General features: G+C 45.8%; 1 protein-coding gene across 14 annotated transcripts in view; it reads left to right on the plus strand.

Annotated features, from left to right (window-relative positions):
- The window catches only part of GULP1 (GULP PTB domain containing engulfment adaptor 1), a 218,300-nt gene that overhangs the window by 164,448 nt on the left and 34,384 nt on the right, over nucleotides 1-19,468 (plus strand). For 9 of the 14 annotated variants that reach the window (XM_041773954.1, XM_041773949.1, XM_041773953.1 and 6 more), the window contains 5 exons: nucleotides 3,684-3,749; nucleotides 3,823-3,903; nucleotides 5,335-5,406; nucleotides 11,235-11,333; nucleotides 15,563-15,700. In XM_041773954.1, the coding sequence (XP_041629888.1) occupies nucleotides 3,684-3,749; nucleotides 3,823-3,903; nucleotides 5,335-5,406; nucleotides 11,235-11,333; nucleotides 15,563-15,700 (456 nt within the window). The remainder of the gene's footprint in view (nucleotides 1-3,683; nucleotides 3,750-3,822; nucleotides 3,904-5,334; nucleotides 5,407-11,234; nucleotides 11,334-15,562; nucleotides 15,701-19,468) is intronic. The other 5 variants (XM_041773957.1, XM_041773960.1, XM_041773959.1 and 2 more) reach the window with 1 other exon arrangement.

The following is a 19,468-nucleotide window of genomic DNA, read 5'->3' on the forward strand; positions in this document are numbered from 1 at the left end:
AAGAACATATCTACATAAAATTGGCATATTTTGAATTTGATACAAGCATGTGTTCCGTATATTTGTTACCAGCTAGCCTTTCATATGTTAAATAGTGTCAAATTTCATAGCAATTAGACTTAATAACTCTTTAGTTAATTATTCTAATTGTTATTTATCTGACATTTTTTTTAAAAAAAACCCCACATTCTTCATAGAGTGATCTTAAGAACATTTGAGGAAGCAAGTAAAGCAGAGCATACGTGAGTCCATGTGGTGTGCAATGCTGCTCTCTACTGGCAAAGCAGCAAGTCCTAAACTATGCGGCTTTTCATGTGAAAAAAGTCAATCTCAAGTGATATTTGAAAAGGAAGATGGAATCCTCAAACTCAAAAACACGTCCTTGCAAAATGCTCGTTGTGGTAGGATGGAAGACAGTGATTGACCTGGAAGAAACGAATATGGACATTACATGAGATGAGCTTTTTTTTTTTAAAGATTTTGTTTATTTATTCATAGATACAGAGAGAGAGAGAGGCAGACACGCAGGCAGAGGGTGAAGCAGGCTCCATGCAGGGAGCCCACGCGGGACTTGATCCCGGGACCCCAGGATCCCACCCTGGGCTGAAGGCAGGCGCTAAACCACGGAGCCACCCAGGCCGCCCCATGACATGAGCTTAAAAGAGAAGTTGGTATCATCTTAATTAAATAAAAACGTAATTGTGGAAGTTCTGGAAAATATGAAGCCAAATGTGAGAAATATCAAGAGCATTTTAGCTGAGGAGGTCTGCGTAGCCTGATGACCTCCGTTTCTCGTTTCAACAGACCGAAGCCTCCGAGACACCTGTCGAGGGCGCGTCTGCCGGGTCCTCGGGCCTGAGCAGCGGGACGCGTGGTTGCGAGGGGCACAGCAGCGAGCCGTATCCTCTCAGAACGGCTCTCGGTATTTGCCAAAGTATTTGTAGAAGATTCTGTAAAGATCCAGGGTGGGAAATACACACCGTGCGGGCACCCCAGCGTGCACACGAGCGCCGCGCCGCGTTTTAGATCATCTGACGGTCTGCGGTCTAGTATGTTCTAAAAGCCCCTTTTGTTCCTTCCATGTCCCTTCTCCGTCCGTTCTGCTTCGGAGTCATAGTTGATGCTTCAATCTCGACTCTTGATGGTTTAGCTGGTAGAGAAAGTCTAAATACATGCGCACACACGATAACGCTCAATAAATAGATAAACCCGTTATACGCGGTAATTTAAGTTGTTCTTGTTTGTTTTCATAAGTTTATCCAATATCGTCACTGGCTGATTACTTTTATCGTAACATGAATTTAAAAGATCACGATGGTTCCCTCTTGGCTCAGAGGTCAATGCTGACGCTCATTTTCACGGATACGTTTTTCTCTAGTTCTAAATTCCTTGCAGTGACTGTGCTTCGCTATGAAGATAATCAGGGTTTTTTCGTCATAAAGTGGAAACATTCTGTTGTAGCGTCTCAAAACACGGGCGCCCGATTGTGAAACACGGGTACTTGTACTTTTGTAAGATCTAATTCCTCATCTTATTTTTTTAAGATTTTATTTATTTATTCATGAGAGACCCAGGCAGAGGGAGAAGCAGGCTCCTCGCAGGGAGCCCGACGTGGGACTTGATCCTGGGACCCCGGGGTTACGACCTGGGCTGCAGGCAGGAGCTCAACCACTGGGCCCCCCAGGCGTCCCTAATTCCTGATCTTAAAAAAAAAAAAAGTCCCAAAATGAGTGTTGCCTATTTGTGACTTTGAAGTAAAATAATTGATAAAATTTGAGACTTTTACAGTGGGAGGAAGTGCCAGGGGCCGCGAGGCCTGCCTGGGCCCCGAGCCTGAGGCCTGTGCTCCCTGCCCCAGAGCAGGACCCCCGGCATCCTGCTCTCTCTCCTCATCCTCCCCGTTGTCTTTCTGCCACACGGAGGAGCTAAGACATAAAGTTGCTAAATCATAAAAGCCATGACTTTTTTACTCTGTTTAAAATGTTAAACATGCCGATGTCCCATTTCTTTTAAGAGAATGCTAAAAAAAAGGAAAAAGGAAAAAGGAAAAAGGAAACTCTTGTTTTTCACCAAGGTCCATGCCTAGCAGAGGGGGCTGGGATGGATTTCCTCGTGGGGTGACCTAAGGAGCCCAGGTCCTCAAGGTGCACCTGCCTCAGTGATGCTCCGCGGGCCACTGAGTGCGCTCCAGGGGGGTGAAGGGCCTCCGGAGTGAGGACCCCTCCCAGCGTGGTGCAGGTGCCCGGGTCAGGGGTGCGGGTAGGAGGCCTCTGGGGTGAGCACCCCCCCCCGCCCGGTGCACGAGCCCGCGTCTGGGTCCGGCCGCCGGGAAGGTGGGTGTGCTGGGTGCCCCCATGGTGACCTCAGGGTCGGTGCCGATGCACAGGTGGAGGTGCCCGGGTGCTGCTGAGCCTCCAGGCATCTGAGCCCCGTGCAGGGGCCGCCCCGCACCCCCGACCTCTGTGCACCGGGACACCCGGGGGCTCCAGCCTGCACCCGCCCGCGTGTCCCGTGAGCCGCCCCGACCCTCACGAGCCTCGCGCCCAGCCCGGCCTCGTCCCTGCGCTTCCAGCAAACCAGCCCCGTGATGTGGACACGGTCCTGCGGGGGAGCCCGGCCAGGCTGGTCCTTGGGGGCATGAAGGGCCCTGGGGCTGCGTGGCTCCAGGTACCCTGATTGGCCGCGCGGGGCGCCGTGGACGCTCCTCCCGGGATGGGTGCTCCTCTGCGGGCTGGGTGCTCCTCCCGGGATGGGTGCTCCTCCGTGGGATGGTGCTCCTCCGCGAGATGGTGCTCCTCCGCGAGATGGGTGCTCCTCCCAGGATGATGCTCCTCCGCGGGCTGGGTGCTCCTCTGCGGGCTGGGTGCTCCTCCCTGAGTACTCACAGTGCTCCTGCTGCCCTCGCCGACCCTGGGGGCGTCCTCCCAGGGTGGGTGTCCTCCGAGTACTGACAGTGCTCCTGCCGCCCCTCGCCAACCCGGGGACATCCTCCCGGGATGGGTGCTCCTCCTCCAAGTACTCACAGTGCTCCTGCCGCCCCTCGCCGACCCGGGGGCATCCTCCCGGGATGGGTGCTCCTCCTCCGAGTACTTGCAGTGCTCCTGCCACCCTCCCCAACCCAGGGCCTCCTCCCGTGCAGGAGCCGCCCACAGGTGCTCCTTCCCTGTTTCTGGGAGTACCGCCGCGCTCAGCGGTCCGGGCCAGGGCCGGGATGAGTGGAGCTAGGGGACCGCACCTGCCCGGGTCCCCTGGGCGCCGTAGGCTCCTCCTGCAAGGACCGTCCTGGGCCCGCGATGCCACCTCCCGCCGAGCGGGGTCCAGGGCAGCCGTTCCCATCCCGGGGTCCAGGGAGGTCACCCCCCCCTCGCCCCAGGGCAGCCCGGCCGGTGGCCCGGGGACCCCGATGAGGCCCGGGGGCAGGTGCCCGCCCACATCAGGACACAGGCCCTCCTTCCCGGTGAGCCCCGCCGGGCACAGGGACCCGGGGCCCCCGGGGGCACGGCCTGGGTCCCCAGGGCCTGTGGCGCCACAAGTGGGCCATGGGGCCGGGCTGTAGGGGAGGAAGGACCCGAGCACCTGCCTCCCCCCCGAGGGTGGGGACCTGCACCTGCCCGGGTGGTGGGCCTGCCGCACGGAGCACCTGCCGCCGTATTTTGCGGCCCGAATGTGTCTGCCTCCCGCAGGCCTGGGCTGTCGCTGCTGTCCCGGTTCCCAAGGCCCCGCCGAGGCGTCATCCGCGGCTCTTCCAGGTGGGTCCCCTAACCTGCTCCAAGGATGTGGGGTCCGCTGTGCAGTGTGAACGTGCTCCTGTGACCACGACAGGCCCCTCCTGGAAAACAGACGCGGATTTCTGTGCTCGCTACTGCCACTTTTCCAAGAACGAGGGAAGGCGCCCCGCGTGATGTAAGAGGACACCCCGACTTTACTATTTTGCTCCTTTTCACGCTGGGGGTGGACATTACAAGATCCTACAGCGGGCAGCTCGGGGGGCCCAGCGCTTGAGCACCTGCCATCAGCCCAGGCCGTGACCCCGGGGTCCTGGGATCGAGTCCCACATCGGGCTCCCTGGGTGGAGCCTGCTGCTCCCTCTGCCTGGGCCTCTGCCTCTCTCTGTGTCTCTCATGAATAAATGAATAGATTAGTAATATCTTTAGAAAAAAAATCCTACAGCTTTACCTGATGTAAAGTGCTCGCTCGCACACACGCGTACTCGTACCAGAAGTGAATCCAGAACGCACTCGGGTGTTGCAACTGGTACTGTGTGGCGCTTACTGCATTTAAGTGTTTGCTGTTTATGTAGAAATATTTTATAGGATAAAATACCAAATTTCACTTCTGATGATTCTTACATATTTCATGAGATTGGACTTGCGTCTAGGAGGTCTTTTATCTCCCCGTGATAGAGATCCTGTTACCGTGTGGTCACTATTAGGAACCTTCCTCTCTTTGACCGGTCGGGGTGGGGGTCGGGGGTATGGATCAGGTATGAGCCGACAAATATGAGCCAACAGCCTTCAGGGATATTCTAAGATTTAGTGAAATCATAGATCATCAAGTTTGCTTTTTTAATGCAGTTTAGCGTATAGCCCTGATGGATGGAATAATTTGTCTAAAAGAAATTTGTGTTTTAAAAGCTTTCACACTGTGTTAGTGTCATAGTTGGAAAAACAAGGAAAATGCTTATTTGAAATTATGAACTGTATTGAATCATAGATTATCTTAAAATATTGATATTTTAAAATATACCATGACATTTAAACCAAGTAACCGAAAAAAAGCATTTATATGCTTTGAATTTGCAGATAAATGAATAATTTACAAATTAGTAAACGTGTTTTAAATTTTAGATTTTGAGGTCAACTTTATTCCTTTCTTCCTAAGGTAATGAAAGTAGCTTTAGTTCTCTTTCCCATAAAAATCTTCAAGTAAACTATTTAGGGGGCCCCTGGGTGAGCTGGCGGTTGAGCGTCTGCCTTCAGCTCAGGTCATGACCCTGGGGTCCTGGGATCGAGTCCCGCACCGGGTTCTGTGCTCAGAGTCTGCTTCTCCCGCTCCCTCTGCTCCTCCCGCCTGCTCAGCACTGTCTCTCTCTCTCACGAGTAAATGAAATCTCAGACAAAAGCAGTCAATCGTATATTTAGGAGAAGTGTGTCTTAACAGAATCTTTGAATGATAGGAGTCGTCGGGTAGCGTCCTTGCGTTTTCAGGCAACATGAAGTGATGTCAGCTGCATGCCCCCCGCGGGCTGGGCTTCGGGTCTGGTGGGCCCCGCTAGGCTGTCTCGCGGTCCCCGCTGACCCGGGGACGCCTTATCTGACGTCTGGCCATTTTCAGTTTCTCGGCAGCACCGAGGTGGAGCAGCCCAAAGGAACAGAAGTCGTGCGGGACGCCGTGAGGAAGCTCAAGGTAGGACACTCCCGGCCCACGCAGCCCCTGGGCCGTCCCGTCAGCCAGGAGTGGCTTTGTCCCCGTAAAAGTGCGGGACTGTCACAGACCAGGGGGCCACAGTCAGCGATGAGTGTGCACCCACAGGGATGGCTCCAGGGGGCGGCGTTCATGCCTGCCCGTGACCCCACACCCACGGGCCGCGACCGCGGGGGCCTGCGAGCACTGAGGAGCTGGCCCGCACCCGACGGCTGGGCCCCGGCGTCCGGCTGGCGGTGGCATCCGGCCAGCTCCCGGGCAGCACACCTGTGCAGGTGTGCCGTTGGCCGTGGGGCCCGGCGGGGGTCTGCACCCTAGGTTAGGGCGCCCAGGAGCCGTGGCTTTGTCCCGCGTGGATGGGGGGACCGGGACACCCAGACAGCACAAGAGATGCGACCGCGTGCTCACAGGAAGCCGCGGCCCGTCTCCGCGGGTGTGTCAGGTGCGCCCGTCCCGGAGACGCTGTTCTCCCCGAGGCACTCGGATGCGAAACATTCCTGCAGCCGACGTCTCCTCTATCCCATTAAGAAAACCCAACACGCCACTACTTGTTTTTCTTTTTACACAGCTCATTGTTACTCTCTGTAGTTATTCCCACTGTTTTTTTTTTTCTTTCCAGAAACACCCCTCCTCTAACTGTATTGGGTTTAAAGACCATCCAGTTATTTTACGAGAGGGTCAGGCCGTTGCTTGTGTCTGGCAAAACTGTAGACGTGAAAAAATACCCTCTTGCTTTGAGAATGTCGCATCAGACGGAGTCCACGGAGTGTGTAAATTGAGTAAAAGTAGAAGTGGGGTGGCCTGTACTCTAGGGGAACAGAGTGAAGTGGATAATACGTGTACCTGCCCGTTTTACACGATTTACATGATTTACAAATGCTTTCAAGTAAATACGCCAAAAGTCTCCAAGATGCTACCTTTCCCACTTGGGAAAAAAAGGGCGAGGCCACCTTTTCTCTGCAGCGCACATCAGGTGGTGGCCCCGACCTGCCCTTGTTGGGTCAGGACTTGAACGTGCTGAGGAGGGTTGGAAAGGCCTCGAAGCTTATGAACGACACTTGAGGTTCCCCTTTAGATGTTTAAGATCCTGCAGACTCCGCCTGAGTCCCCCTTAACTGCAATCAGAATTTTTAGAGAAGAATAATGGTATTTATACTTAAAATACGTCTTTGTATCCAGGAGGTTCTTCATTCAGTTGCCTCAGAGCCTGAACCAAAAGGATTAGGTCACGTTGCGACCACATATCACGTAGAATATTCGAGATGAAATGCTTTTAAACAGTGGCTAGTTTTCAGGCATTTTTGTGAGTCTGTCTTTGCCGTTCCTGTCGTTCCCACTTGGAAACACACTCCGTTAATAAAGGAATGTGATTCGCAGTAAGAATGCAGCATAGTCTAAAAGTGCATGTTCACTTGATAATTTTTGCTTTCCGAGTGTCTTCCAGAATAAATGTTTCTCTAATGAGTAATCCTTAGGCTGCTGATTGCAAAATTTTTGTACATCAGGAAAGTGTATTTCAGGGTAATGATCTATAAACAAATTGAAATAAATAAAGCAATGGTTTTTTCTTTAACCTGATTTTATTTTATATATACACATTTCTTGGTGTCAGAGGTCAGAGGCTACACTTCAGAGCCTTCAAGAGTATCTGCATTTATGTTAGAAAAGTAGACCCGGTTTCCTTTTTAATTCTGGTGTAGAAATGGCCAGAAGGTGGTGCCATGGTTCCACCAAAAAAAAAACCACTTTTTTTCCTCCTTCACTCTATTTTGTGTGCACCTCCCCCATTTCAATTTCCTGCTTATTTTTCTTAAACATATGGATTCCGACTGCCTTTCTATCTATTCTAGTTCAATGTTGGATTTTATTGCCACATGAGTTACTATTTTACTTATACTTCCTCATTTTTGAAAACTTTTCAGTATTTTATATACTGGTTTTTCTGACAAGAATTTAAAATTCGGGATTAATATAAGATAATGGAATACTTAGAATGTTTTCAATGATGTATTTTTTTCATGCTCCCGTGTCTAATTAATGACATCTGATTAATTAATTATCACTACTTAATTAATGATATCTAATTAATGATGTCAGATTAATTTTTCAAGAAAAAACTTAGAATCTTGATTTTATAACGTACAATTTTCCTGTCACTTTGTAGAAAATTTATACTTTATAAATTTTTCTTAAATAAAGTAGTTTTTATAGGTGTTAAAAGTTTTATTTTCAGATTTCGTATTCGCCATAACAACATTTTCTCAGTCATATCCAGACATTTCTATTTCTTAATGTGTCTTAGCCTAAGGCCTAAGAAAATACCAAATTTTCCAAAAATGTAATAATTTATAAGCCCTTTCAAACGTCTATATGTTTAACAGTATTGCTATAGTAATGAATCTCATTTTTAATAGTGTTTTACTTATTTTTATTAATACAACTAGTACGGATGTCAGAGGATTCGATATATTTTATAAATGATCTGCTCGTGGGGTTTACACGTGGATGAATGTCGATACAGGGACCCCAGTCCTCTTAGTTTTGGGAGATGAGCAGAGGGCAGCCCTCCGGGACCCCGTTGTCAGAGAGGACACCCCTCAGCCCCGTCCAGCTAAACCGCAGTTGCGAGAAGGCCCCGCAGCCAAGGAGGCCCTGGGACTTGTTGCTGCCCTTGTGCCTCTTGGTCGTTTCCCTCAACCTCACTGCTTTGGTCTTGGTAACCAGTTATTTAATCAATCAAGTGTTTAGCGCTTGCTTTAATTATGTACCTACGCAGCTGATTCCCTATAGGGCCACTAGGGACATGCTTAAGTAAATTAACGATTAATAAGAGCCACGGAGAAGAAGAGTGGCCTGAGTGCTTGGCTCACGGTGATAAATCCGTTGGTTCTCTTTCCTAGTCACGTATATTCCCCCGGCAGTATAGTTAGATTTCATTTTTTTTTTTTTAAAGTCCTCCGAGGAAGAAATAGAAATTGCATGATTATGCCATTGAAACCCAGGAGTGCTCCCTGTAAGAAATTTGCTGAAATTCGCTCTTTTACTCACTGGTGACATACTTAACTATGAATTTCAAGTAATAACTTCATTACCCGCCCCCCCCCCCCTGCACACACCTTTTTATGGTGCTCAAGGCTTGTTTCTGTCTATTTGTTTGTTGCATCCAGATATCTTTCAGGATGCTGAGGCTTTACCCCCACTCCCCTTTGAGTATTTTTTATTGGATTATTATATATAGATGTTGATGGTCGATCGCTAGCTATCTAGACGACCAAGAAATGAATCCACTGAAGCAAAAATGGAAAGCAGTTCGTAAAAAAAAAAAGGCCCTTCAAGCCTTAACAACTCAAGGAGTAAATAGGGAGACGAGAGATCACGATGGAAGTAAGAACGAGGAGCAGTCTTCACCAAATTAGAAGGATTTTGGAACTTGGTTAAGAGGCCTATCAGGCTTTGAGTTAGAGGGGCCTCCAAACTATGATGCAGTAATCTTAGATTTCGGGAGGGAGCGGGGGAATGGACAGGAATGAGGATATTATATTCTGTTTAAAATACAGATTGAGCAAATACAACCTCAAGCATGATTGTTTGAAACATCTGTGCAACAGTCAAAGCCAATACCCCTTATTAGCCTTGACACACATGAAAGTAGAACTGGGAAGTTTTTTTTGTTTTTTTGTTTTTGTTTTTTTTTAATGTAGAAAATATGTTGTGCAAAAGAAGTCATTTAGTGGGTTGCTGCAAAACTAGATTCTCGGCCTGACTGCGACAAGCCCCATTTTATGACCGACGTATTGCAGTGGATGATCTATAAATCCTTTTTTGAGCACAATTTTTTTCATCTTGATTGGAAGCAAGAAAAAAAAAGGTCTCGGAAGGCTTAGACTGGATACTTTATTCCTTTTATTCCTTTTTCTTTATCCTTTATCTCATTCTATTGTTTTCTTTTCCTTCCTAACTCTTCTATTTTTTTTTTCTCCACCCGGAGTCCCCTCTTTTTTTTCCTGTCTTCATTTCTTCCATTATTTTTTCTTTTCCTTTTCCTGGCAGAAAAGGAGTCACTCGATAAGATTTAACAAAGTGGTTGTTCTGTGATTGACTTTGGGGGAGCTAACAGAGATCCCAGGAATGGTCGTGCCCAGATGTGGAAAAGGCCACCAGAGCCCCCGCTTCTGGAAAAGAGTGTTCCCCGGGCCGGCCCGCGCTGCAGCCCAGGATGGGAGTGGCTTCGTCCAGGGGCGCTCCCTTAGATAGAAGCAGCTGATTTATTTTGCAAGCCTTCGTACGTGAAAACCCCAAATGGTTTTCATTATGCCAATACAGGAAGGAGATTATGAAGGGAAAATAAACAAAGTGAATCTTTTCTTTGGGAGAGAGCTGGAGTAATTTTTGAAGATCTGAAACAAACTGTGTTTCTTAAAGACACACGAGAATTCTCCGGCACAGAGGTGTCGGATTCGAGCGCAGATACGGAACAAGAGCCACCTGCCGTCAGAACAGGACAGGTCGCGGCTCAGAATCATCCCTCCCCAGCGACCCAAGACAGGTGCTCCCCTTCCTGTGGCGTCAAGGCGACACTTGGAGGCATCCGCGCGCGTACCCCGTACGCCCGATGGCTGCAAAGCCGCGGGGAGGGAAGAGGCCGGGACCTCGCGGCGTGTCAGCCCCGGGCTGCACCCTGTGTGCTCACGTCTGCCCGCGAGCACAAGGAGGTGAACAATGCAAAGAAATAGGACACACAGAAGACGCCTGGAACCCACCCTGCCTTGCATACGATCCATTTCGAGTCAAGTTGGGATGATCCATGTGCAGAAAACATGTTATAATAGTAGAGAATAACATTTTGAGGCTCTCGGAGTAAAAAAGTCTATTTTTTTCCATAGTTTTTCTCTCCTTCCTTCCATTTTTATAGAAAGAAAGGTGGCAGGGGCGGGAAGAAGGAAGTGAGGGGGGTTCAGAGCAGCATCGCCGCTAGCGTTGCCCAAATCAGGATGCTCACCAGACGGGAGTGATGTGTAGTGTGAGTGTGTCCTGGATGTCACGTGGGGCACGCACACCCCAAGCAGCTCCCTGCATCGCGCACGTGCGTGTGTACACGTGGGGGTAGGTGTGTACCTGCACGGGAGAGGCGTCTTGAAGTTTAACTGGGCTCCTGCGAGGTCTTCCACGCGGGGTCCGGCAGCGATGGGAGAGGGAGGGAAACTCCGTTTACAAAGTGCGTGCGTGTCGGGATTTTCTTTTTGACTTTATGACAAAACCTAACGTGCATTTGCGTGCACTTTCCAGTTCAGTAAGAAGGTGCGACAAAGGCTGCTCGGGAAGTGTGGGGGGGAACTTCGGTTCTTGAGGTCCCCGTAGTCGTGGGCCTGGTGCCCAGCCTCTTAGCTCAGTCTTAGCTTCAGCTTACGTGCGGCGGGTGGGTCCTGCCCTTCGTGGACTTGATGGGACAGGGCCCCGCGCCAGGGAGGGAAGATCCAGGAGCGGCAACGACCGCGAACTCCGGCTCTCGGAAGGGATTCAAAGCAAAAGATCCACATCGATCTTTACTTGTCTTCTTTAACTAATTGGTATGAATCCCTTAAACTTATTGAAAGGAGTATTAAATACCTTTTTAACTGTTACTGAACGTCCGTCTCAATTTAGCGTGAGTGTGATCACTGCATATGTTGAAGCTATGTGAGGCTTATAAAACACTTTAAAATGGGTAATAATCGACTTAATGAAAGCCCAGCACATATATTACATGTACGTTTGTGTTCATTTTCCGTAGAAGCGGAATGACAGTTTTCTGAATAATTCTTCACTTGTAGTTCGCGAGACATATCAAGAAATCTGAAGGCCAGAAAATCCCTAAGGTTGAGCTGCAAATATCAATATATGGAGTAAAAATTCTAGAACCGAAGACAAAGGTAAGGCTTCTTTTGGAACGTCAGGGGCACTGTGACCTTTTGTTAACTGAGGGCGTGTTCCTATTTCAGTGGTGTCTGAGATGGGGTAACTACTGGAACTGGCTAGTTCTCGGCTAATGGCAATTAATTTAAAATTCTGTAGGATCTTTAGGAGGAAAACTGACTTTTGGGAGAGCTTCCAACGTGGCCTGTTCCCCAGTGTGTGCTCGGGATGGAAGTCCTGGGGCTTTGGCCTTGCGTGGAGGACCTTTTCTGTGTGTGCAATGCGAGAGATGCGTGAAGTGCGATGCCCGAGCGTGATGGGGGAGGCCAAAGCCCTGTTATGAAGGTGCCCGACTGCCCCTGCTGCCCGCAGTCGTGATCAGCGTGCGCTCCTTCCCCAGGGCTGCCCTGGCACAACGCCCCCGACGTGGTGGCTCAAGGCACAGGAGGTCTGTCCTCAGGGTCCTGGAGGCTGGAAATGGCAGACCGTGCTGACCGTGGGGTTGGTCCCCTCTGAGCCCCTCTCCTCGGCCTGCGGACGGCCGCCCTCTTGCCACCTCTGCGCACACGGACACCCCGGAGCTCTGCGTGTGCCCGGGTTCCTTCCCGTGAGGGGCCATCCCAGCGGGCTCGCTCTGGGTCCATGTGGGCGATGTGCTGCACGCCCGGAGGCAGGGCTTCCCCATCTGCGTGCCGGGGCCGCGTAAAACCATGAGCACCTCAAGTCCTTGTACTGGAGAGCCCTTTCCCCTGCAAATCCAAAGAAAACAACTTAAATACAACTCATTGGGGTTTCACATTCATTACGATGGCTTCTTAGGGACCTGTTTTTACCCAGAATTCCTGTGTCGGAACCCTAAGCCCCAGAGAGACTGAACTCGGAGATAGAGCTTTCAAGGTAACCGGTTGCACGAGGCCTTGACGAGGCCTTCATCTACCAGAACTGGTGTCCCGGTAAAACGAGAGGCGTCATGGAGGTGCAGGCACAGAGGGGGGCCCCGTGAGGCCGCGGGTAGAGGCAGCCACCTGCAGCCCACGCGGAGACGGGGCGAAGGCCCCTGGAGAGGACGTCTTTGGTGTTTGCAGTTGATGGTTTAACAGTGCCGGAGCCTTGGAAGAGCACAAAATAGACAGAAATTCTGCAGGATGGCCCACGTGTGTGTGTGCGTGCGTGCGCGTGCGTGTGCAGGAGAGACGGAAACGGACCGTGGGAATGCTAACACGCAGCCCAGGGTCACCAGTACGTGACTCTGAAGGCCCTTGACCAGCCCTCTACGATGGGGAGTTGCCCGTTGGCAGCTGCCAGTCGTGTTACTCTTTTCTCTAAACCCTGCCTGTCAGAGGAACCTTCCTTCCCGACCTAAATCCCATTTACAAGACCTTAGTGAGGGGTCAAGTGAGACCCACCTCAGTCTGATCAGCCGGTTGACTTTGGGCATTATAGTTCGCCTTTTACGCAAATCAGTAGCACGGGAGCTTTTCTTCTCTGTCCCACGGTCTCAATTTCCTATACTTAATAGCAGATTTTCAAGAAGCCCAATTGAATTTTTCCCTTAAAACCATAAGTTTTGGGCAGCCCGGGTGGCTCAGCAGTTTGGTGCTGCCTTCAGCCCAGGGCCTGATCCTGGAGACCCGGGATCGAGTCCCGCATCGGGCTCCCTGCATGGAGCCTGCTTCTCCCTCTGCCTGTGTCTCTGCCTCTCTCTCTCTCTGTGTGTGTCTCTCATGAATAAATAAATAAAATCTTTAAAAAAAAAAAAAGTTTTCCCAACTTTTAATAGGAAAAAAAAAAATCTCTTTTTTCATCCCTACCAAGTCAACGAGCAATCTTGGAGCTTTAAAATCTTTGAAATGTCTTATAAATTCAATTATATCACATTTAAATAGAGAGCGACTGACTCTTGACCCACATATTGAGTATGAACACAGAGAGTCTGAACTCTTTACCCATATATAGAATGTACCATTTTTTGAATCCACTAAAAAAAATGAAATAACCTAATAAACGTTTCACGAGCTCTGCGTAGCACCAGTGCCCCTAAGAGAGTCCTGGGAGTGCTGGTTGCTGGAGTCCCTTCAGGACTTTCAGATTCAGAATCTTCAGCACAAGACTAAGAATTTATATTATAAAAGATACACCCCAAAGCACCTCCGCACGCGACTCCGATGCAGCCTGTTGGCAGATACACGTGTAGGAACCGCTACTTGAGGAGACCTAAGTGAGGCCGGACAAAATCTGTCACTCATTTTATTTTGGTTTATTTCTTTTATTTAGTCGTAATTTTAAAAAATTTATACTCCTAAAATAAATTCACTTGTACTAAAATGTACGTGTATGAGGCAGGATTTAAATATTCATTATGAATCCAACATGGACTTCATAGAAGATGGACTATTTTCTATGCCATTTAGAGGGATAAAAACAGAAGAGAGAAGCAATCTCAGCTCCAATGTCTTTCTTTCTGTGCCTTTTCCCCTTTCTGTTTTTCTCACTTGTCCTTCAAATGAAGACTATGCAGTGCTGGAGAGAGGTGGTATAGATGATTTAGGGACTTACTAATTTTTTGTCCCAACTCCAATAAAATATTGTCAGTTGAGGCAGAATTATGCTCTCACTGTGCTTAATTGTGTTTCCACGTCTGTCCTGTCTCGCCAAAAATCAGTGCTATATTTAAAATTCATAAAGATCTATCACAACAATAGAAATTTCATGAAAATAATAAGATTATAAGTTCTGTAGGTTTTAGCATCCTAGTCTTGTTTTGTAGGGAGATACCTCTGCTAATGTAGACAAAAATAAAGAAGCTTCCCCACTGCCATTTCCAGAGGCTGTGACCCGGGTGGTTGGTGTGTTCCTTCTCCACTGGACTGTGGAAATGATGTGTTTTCATGTTCCCTGTAGTCTTTCCTACAAATGGGTAAAAAAAAAAAAAAAAACAAAAAAAAAAACATTTTTCTATGTTATAGAGTAATGATATTTTCTCCCTGTATCATGAGCACAATTATGCCATTAATGAACCTGCCACTAGAGTTTAGGAGCTACCGTGTGGCTGAAGGATATTGTTTGACTGTATGGACATTAAAACCAAAAATATGTCAGCAAGAAAGAGACTGGTCAGTGGGACGAAGTATAGGAGGCGGAGATGGTGCATCTTAGCACTAAGCAAGGAGGGGAGATACCCCCCTCGGATGCCTCAGCAGGTGGAGCCGCTCTATGGCATCATTCCTTCCTGCTGAAACGGACGCATCCAGGTATCTGGCAACGGCACGGACGCTGCAGTCATGGAGTATACGTCCTTGTTCTAACGTCTGTGCTTGCTGTTGACAATGTACCATTTGGTATGTGTGCAGGGAAAGGAGACCGGGCTATAAACAGATTCTCTTAACGTGTATCAGTGTAACTTACGTGTTTTCAGTCTGATGAGCAATAATGCACATCAGAGCGATAGATCACATCTCATCAAGCTGACGCCTCAAAACCCTGAACCTGGAAAGATGTAGTGAGAGTTGGTATAGCTACAGAGTATATATGCTGTGATCTGCATATCGACATGCGATATGTACACATACATGTATATGTCCATATATGAAAAATATAGAACTGTAACAGTGTAAATACATATATACGTACATATATATATATAGTTCAGTAGTTATCTTTCTGATGAGTTAGGTTGATTCAGTCATTTAGATGCTTGAAATGCACACCTTCCTCATGAAGACTCATAAAATACAATTGAATATGAAACCTCAGGCTGAAATGGAAGCGTGTTTCATAGGAAATCTTGTGCAGATGAAGTTATTCTCTAAAACTGTGATGCTAGTGAGTAGCAGTAAGAGAAAATGAAAACGTTCTGGTTAAAAACGGTTCTGCTAGTTCTATAACCTTCTGGAAGTATCTTCATTCTTGTGGCCTCGTTGTTCTTCTCAGTAAAATTTCCGGGTTTAAAGTTATTGTCTCTTAAAACCCCTTGTAACTCAGAAGGTCCAGGCACCTCTGATCCTCTTGTGCTTTGTTTGTGTTTTCCTAAGCCCTGTTGAGATGACTACCTTAGTTTTAATCTGAGTCAGGAGGTCCATCTCCATTACGTACTTGTTTAAGTTTGGGTGCATGTAATTATAAACCCAAGTTTGACAGATGATCGTGTCACCTTTAAAGTCATAAGTTGCATGTTACTGACACAGGCTGGTATGTCAGAAAACGGACAAAAATCACCTCAACTATTTATTTCCATTTGTGTTCGCAGGAAGTCCAACACAATTGCCAGCTTCATAGAATATCATTTTGTGCAGATGATAAAACTGACAAGAGGATATTCACTTTCATATGCAAAGATTCTGAGTCAAATAAACATTTGTGCTATGTATTTGACAGCGAGAAGTGTGTAAGTATGCCAGATGTTTTAGGGTGGTTTGTTCTGTTTTACAAGCCAGGGGTTGTCTTGTTTCCGGCATTAGCAAAGTATTTGGAAACGAATAAGGTCTGCAAATACTTAAGTACACTAATAGATTCATCCTGTCATGAGATGTGCTTCAGGACTTCATCCCTAACTGAATTCTTATGTTCAAGGGCACATCCTTGCATGCAAATTTCTTTCCTTAGAACGTCATGCCTGCTTATGTTATGCATTTATTTATTTTATAATCATCTATTTGCAATTTTAATCTCAAATATGACTTAGCCATTGGCACATAATGCAAAGAGTAATGGTGAGCAGAGTATTTCTTTTTTTCTAGAATGCAATGGATGTGATAAAAAGACATATTTTAAACTCCAGGAAATAAAATCTGTATGGCTCCTTTAAAAAATCTCCAATATTTTGAAAAGCTCATTCTTGATTCTCATTATTCAGAAAACTTAATATAATGAAAGGTAATAGAATCCTACAGGCAGGAGCATGTACCTGCATGCATGTGTGTTAGCTCGCAGAGGCAATCTAAAGTTCTCAGCAAGTAAGATCAATCTGGGAATTCTAAAGTTAAGACCCGTGATAGCTCTTCTAACCAACTGGAATATTCAGAAAAACCTACATCTTGATTATAAACATAAGCTAATGCTAATCATAATCTAGTCTGACGTCCTCTTATAAAACATGAGATATGAATTCCAAGCACACATTGCAGCCATTAATGGCTTTAATGAAGGGAGAACATCTAACCTCAACAAAATTATTGCCTTAGACAAGAAAAAGAACTTAATTCATTTATTTGCTTGTTTTTCTGTGTTAAAAATAGCAAAGGATTAATATTATTATCACTCTTATGTAATTTATTTCTCTGGTTCCAGTATGTGAGCTGCTTTTCTTTTTTAAAATAAAGATTTATTTATTTATTATATATATATAGAGAGAGAGTATGTGTGTAGGAGCAGGGGGAGGGTCAGAGAGAGAGGGAGAGAAGCAGACTCCACACCAAGCATGCCGTATGATGCAGAGCTTGATCTCACGACCCCGAGCTCATGACCTGAGCCAAAACCAACAGTTGGACAGTTAGCTGACGGAGGCACCAAGGCAGCACCCCAGTATGTGAGCTTCTTGAAAGAAAATACCTTTTTTATTTGTCCATGTAACTCCTGTAATTAGGTAGACAATAGATGCTCAATGAATTTTTTTCTTATAGAAAAAATAATCATACAGAAAAATTTACAAAAAGGAGAGTAACTTATTATATGTATCTTTTGAACTATAATGCTCTAAAAATGCAAACTAACATGCTAAGCTTCTTGGCATCATAGTACTTTTTCGAGGATTTGATGAATGTTATGGAACATCTCATCAGGAAAATATGCTCACCCAGATGACAATATTATATGTACAATTAGGCATTCTATTTATTTATTTTTAGAAGATTTTATTGATTTATTTGAGAGAGAAAGAATGAGTGCGCGAGCAAGAGAGAGAGAGCAGGAGTTGGGGTAAGGCAAAAGGAGATGGAGAAGCTGACTCCACACAGAGCAGAAAGCTTGGATGTGGGGCTCAATCCAAGGACTCTGGAATTATGACCTGAGCCAAAGGCAGATGCTTAACTGACTGAGTCACCCAGGTGCCCCATAAGGCACTTTGTATAAATTTCTTGAAACTTATTCTCTTGAGTGAATGCATTATATTTAATATTCCAAGTGTGTCTTGACCATAATCATTTGCAGATGTTTTTCTCTGTGATTGAGAAGATGAAAGCTGATATTTGTTGAATATATTCTATCTGTAAGATATAATAACCTTTTGCCACTTGCGCCAGGCAGTAAGCTCAGTTGTCCTTTCTTGGCTTACACATAGACATAGATGGCCTTGGGGTCCTTTGAAATACTCATAATTAGAATTCATTATAAATATTAGCCTTCTTATAGTTTTGTGTCACGTGTTTTTATTTGATCCCCATCCAAATTTATTGGATTACTTAAAACATAAGCTTGCCAGAGTCCCTGCATAGTTAATATTATTTCAAAAGTATAAACTCTAATTCACCCTAACATAATTATTTGTAATTGATTTCAAGAGTTTAAATTCCTTGACCCATTATTCTCTTTGGATATAGCATATTAGCTTTTTTTCTTGAGTGTTGAAAATAATTTTTTGAAGCCTAAAGCAGTGGTTCACAACTATTAGGGTGTAAAATACCCTAGGTTCTTTGGTTTTTCACTTCAAAAAATAAATTCATAATGGTTGGGGCTTGAGCTCAGGAAGTCTATTTCTAACAAACTCACCAAGTGATTCTGCTGCAGGTAGAGGGAAGTCTGGACTTTGAAAAGAGGTCCAAGTTACTTCTTCAGCTGTAAGTGTGCATGACTCTCATGAGCTCAAAGAAGCTATGTTTCCTTAAAATTTCATTATATCATTTTCACCTCAAGGCTTTATTTGCTCTAATTATAATAAGGACTATATTAATAAAATTGATTGGATATGTATGTAGAACTTTTGACATGCTATCCTATTTAATTCTCATTTTAAATAGCTAATCATGGAGGATTAAAACAGGAAAATAAATTATGGTCCAATTGGCAAACTCTTTCTTCTTACTTTACAAAGTTGAGTGGCTTTTACCAATTTACAAAGCTAGGTAGTAATAGAATTGGGATTAAAATTAAGACCTTAGATTACCATTGTAGCATTTGTTCCATCCTGCTGTATTACTTCCATACCTGTGATCTGTTTCAGAGGTCCACTTTTACTGGGGTCTTTGTCTCCTCTATTCATTGTATCTTTTTTAGTACTTCTGTGAAATTGCTGACACATAGAATTGGAATTCACTACTTTATAAGCAGTTTCCTGTTGTATTAATGAGTCTCCCTCCCTCCATGGTGACAGTGAAGATCACCTGGGGAGCTAGAGTACCCAGCCCTGCTGAGCAGTAATGAAGAGCGGCCAAATGAGGAAGTTGAACCTCTGCCCCACCAGCTAGTAATGAGGTAGTGCTCTCCATTCCCATTTCCCTACTGGAATGGTGTCTGAGTAAGCCACTCAAATACAGAGTTTAAATACTTTCTAGAGTCTTATAATATCTAAGATATCCAAGATTCAGTTGAAAATCACTCATATCAAGAAACAGGAAGATGTTAAACTCAATGAAAAAAGAAAAAAGTAGATTCCGACACTGAGATGAGAGAGATACTAGAATTACCAAAGATTTTTAAACAACCATCATAAAAATGGTAAACAATTACTAGCACTCTTGAGACAAAAAGTATGAAATTTTATCAAAGAACTAGAAAATCTAAACAAAGAAATAGAAGATATAGGAAGACCCCACTGGGAATATTAGAACTGAAAAACTTCAATATCCAACTGAAAAACTCAGTAACTGGGCTCAGTGGCAGAATGGAGAAGACTGAGGAAAGAATCAGTGACCTGTAAAAAGGAGAGACTACAAAATGCCACTTTAAACAACACAAACATAATAGGCATATGCATGCACGTACATGTAAACACATGCACAATACAGACCACAGACACACACACACACACACACAAAATAATATAAACACAAAACAGGACTTCAGGGATCCCTGAGTCTAGAACAAAATATTTAACATTCATGTGTCATCAGAGCCCTGGAAAGATAGAAAAGAAAAAGAAGAAAAAGAAGACAGCCTTGAAGAAACACTTGAAGAAATAATAGTTGCAAACTCCCCGATTTTGACAAACCTATAGAGTCAA

The sequence above is a fragment of the Vulpes lagopus genome, chromosome 11, assembly GCF_018345385.1.
Source record: "Vulpes lagopus strain Blue_001 chromosome 11, ASM1834538v1, whole genome shotgun sequence".
Classification (NCBI taxonomy): Eukaryota; Metazoa; Chordata; class Mammalia; order Carnivora; family Canidae; genus Vulpes; species Vulpes lagopus.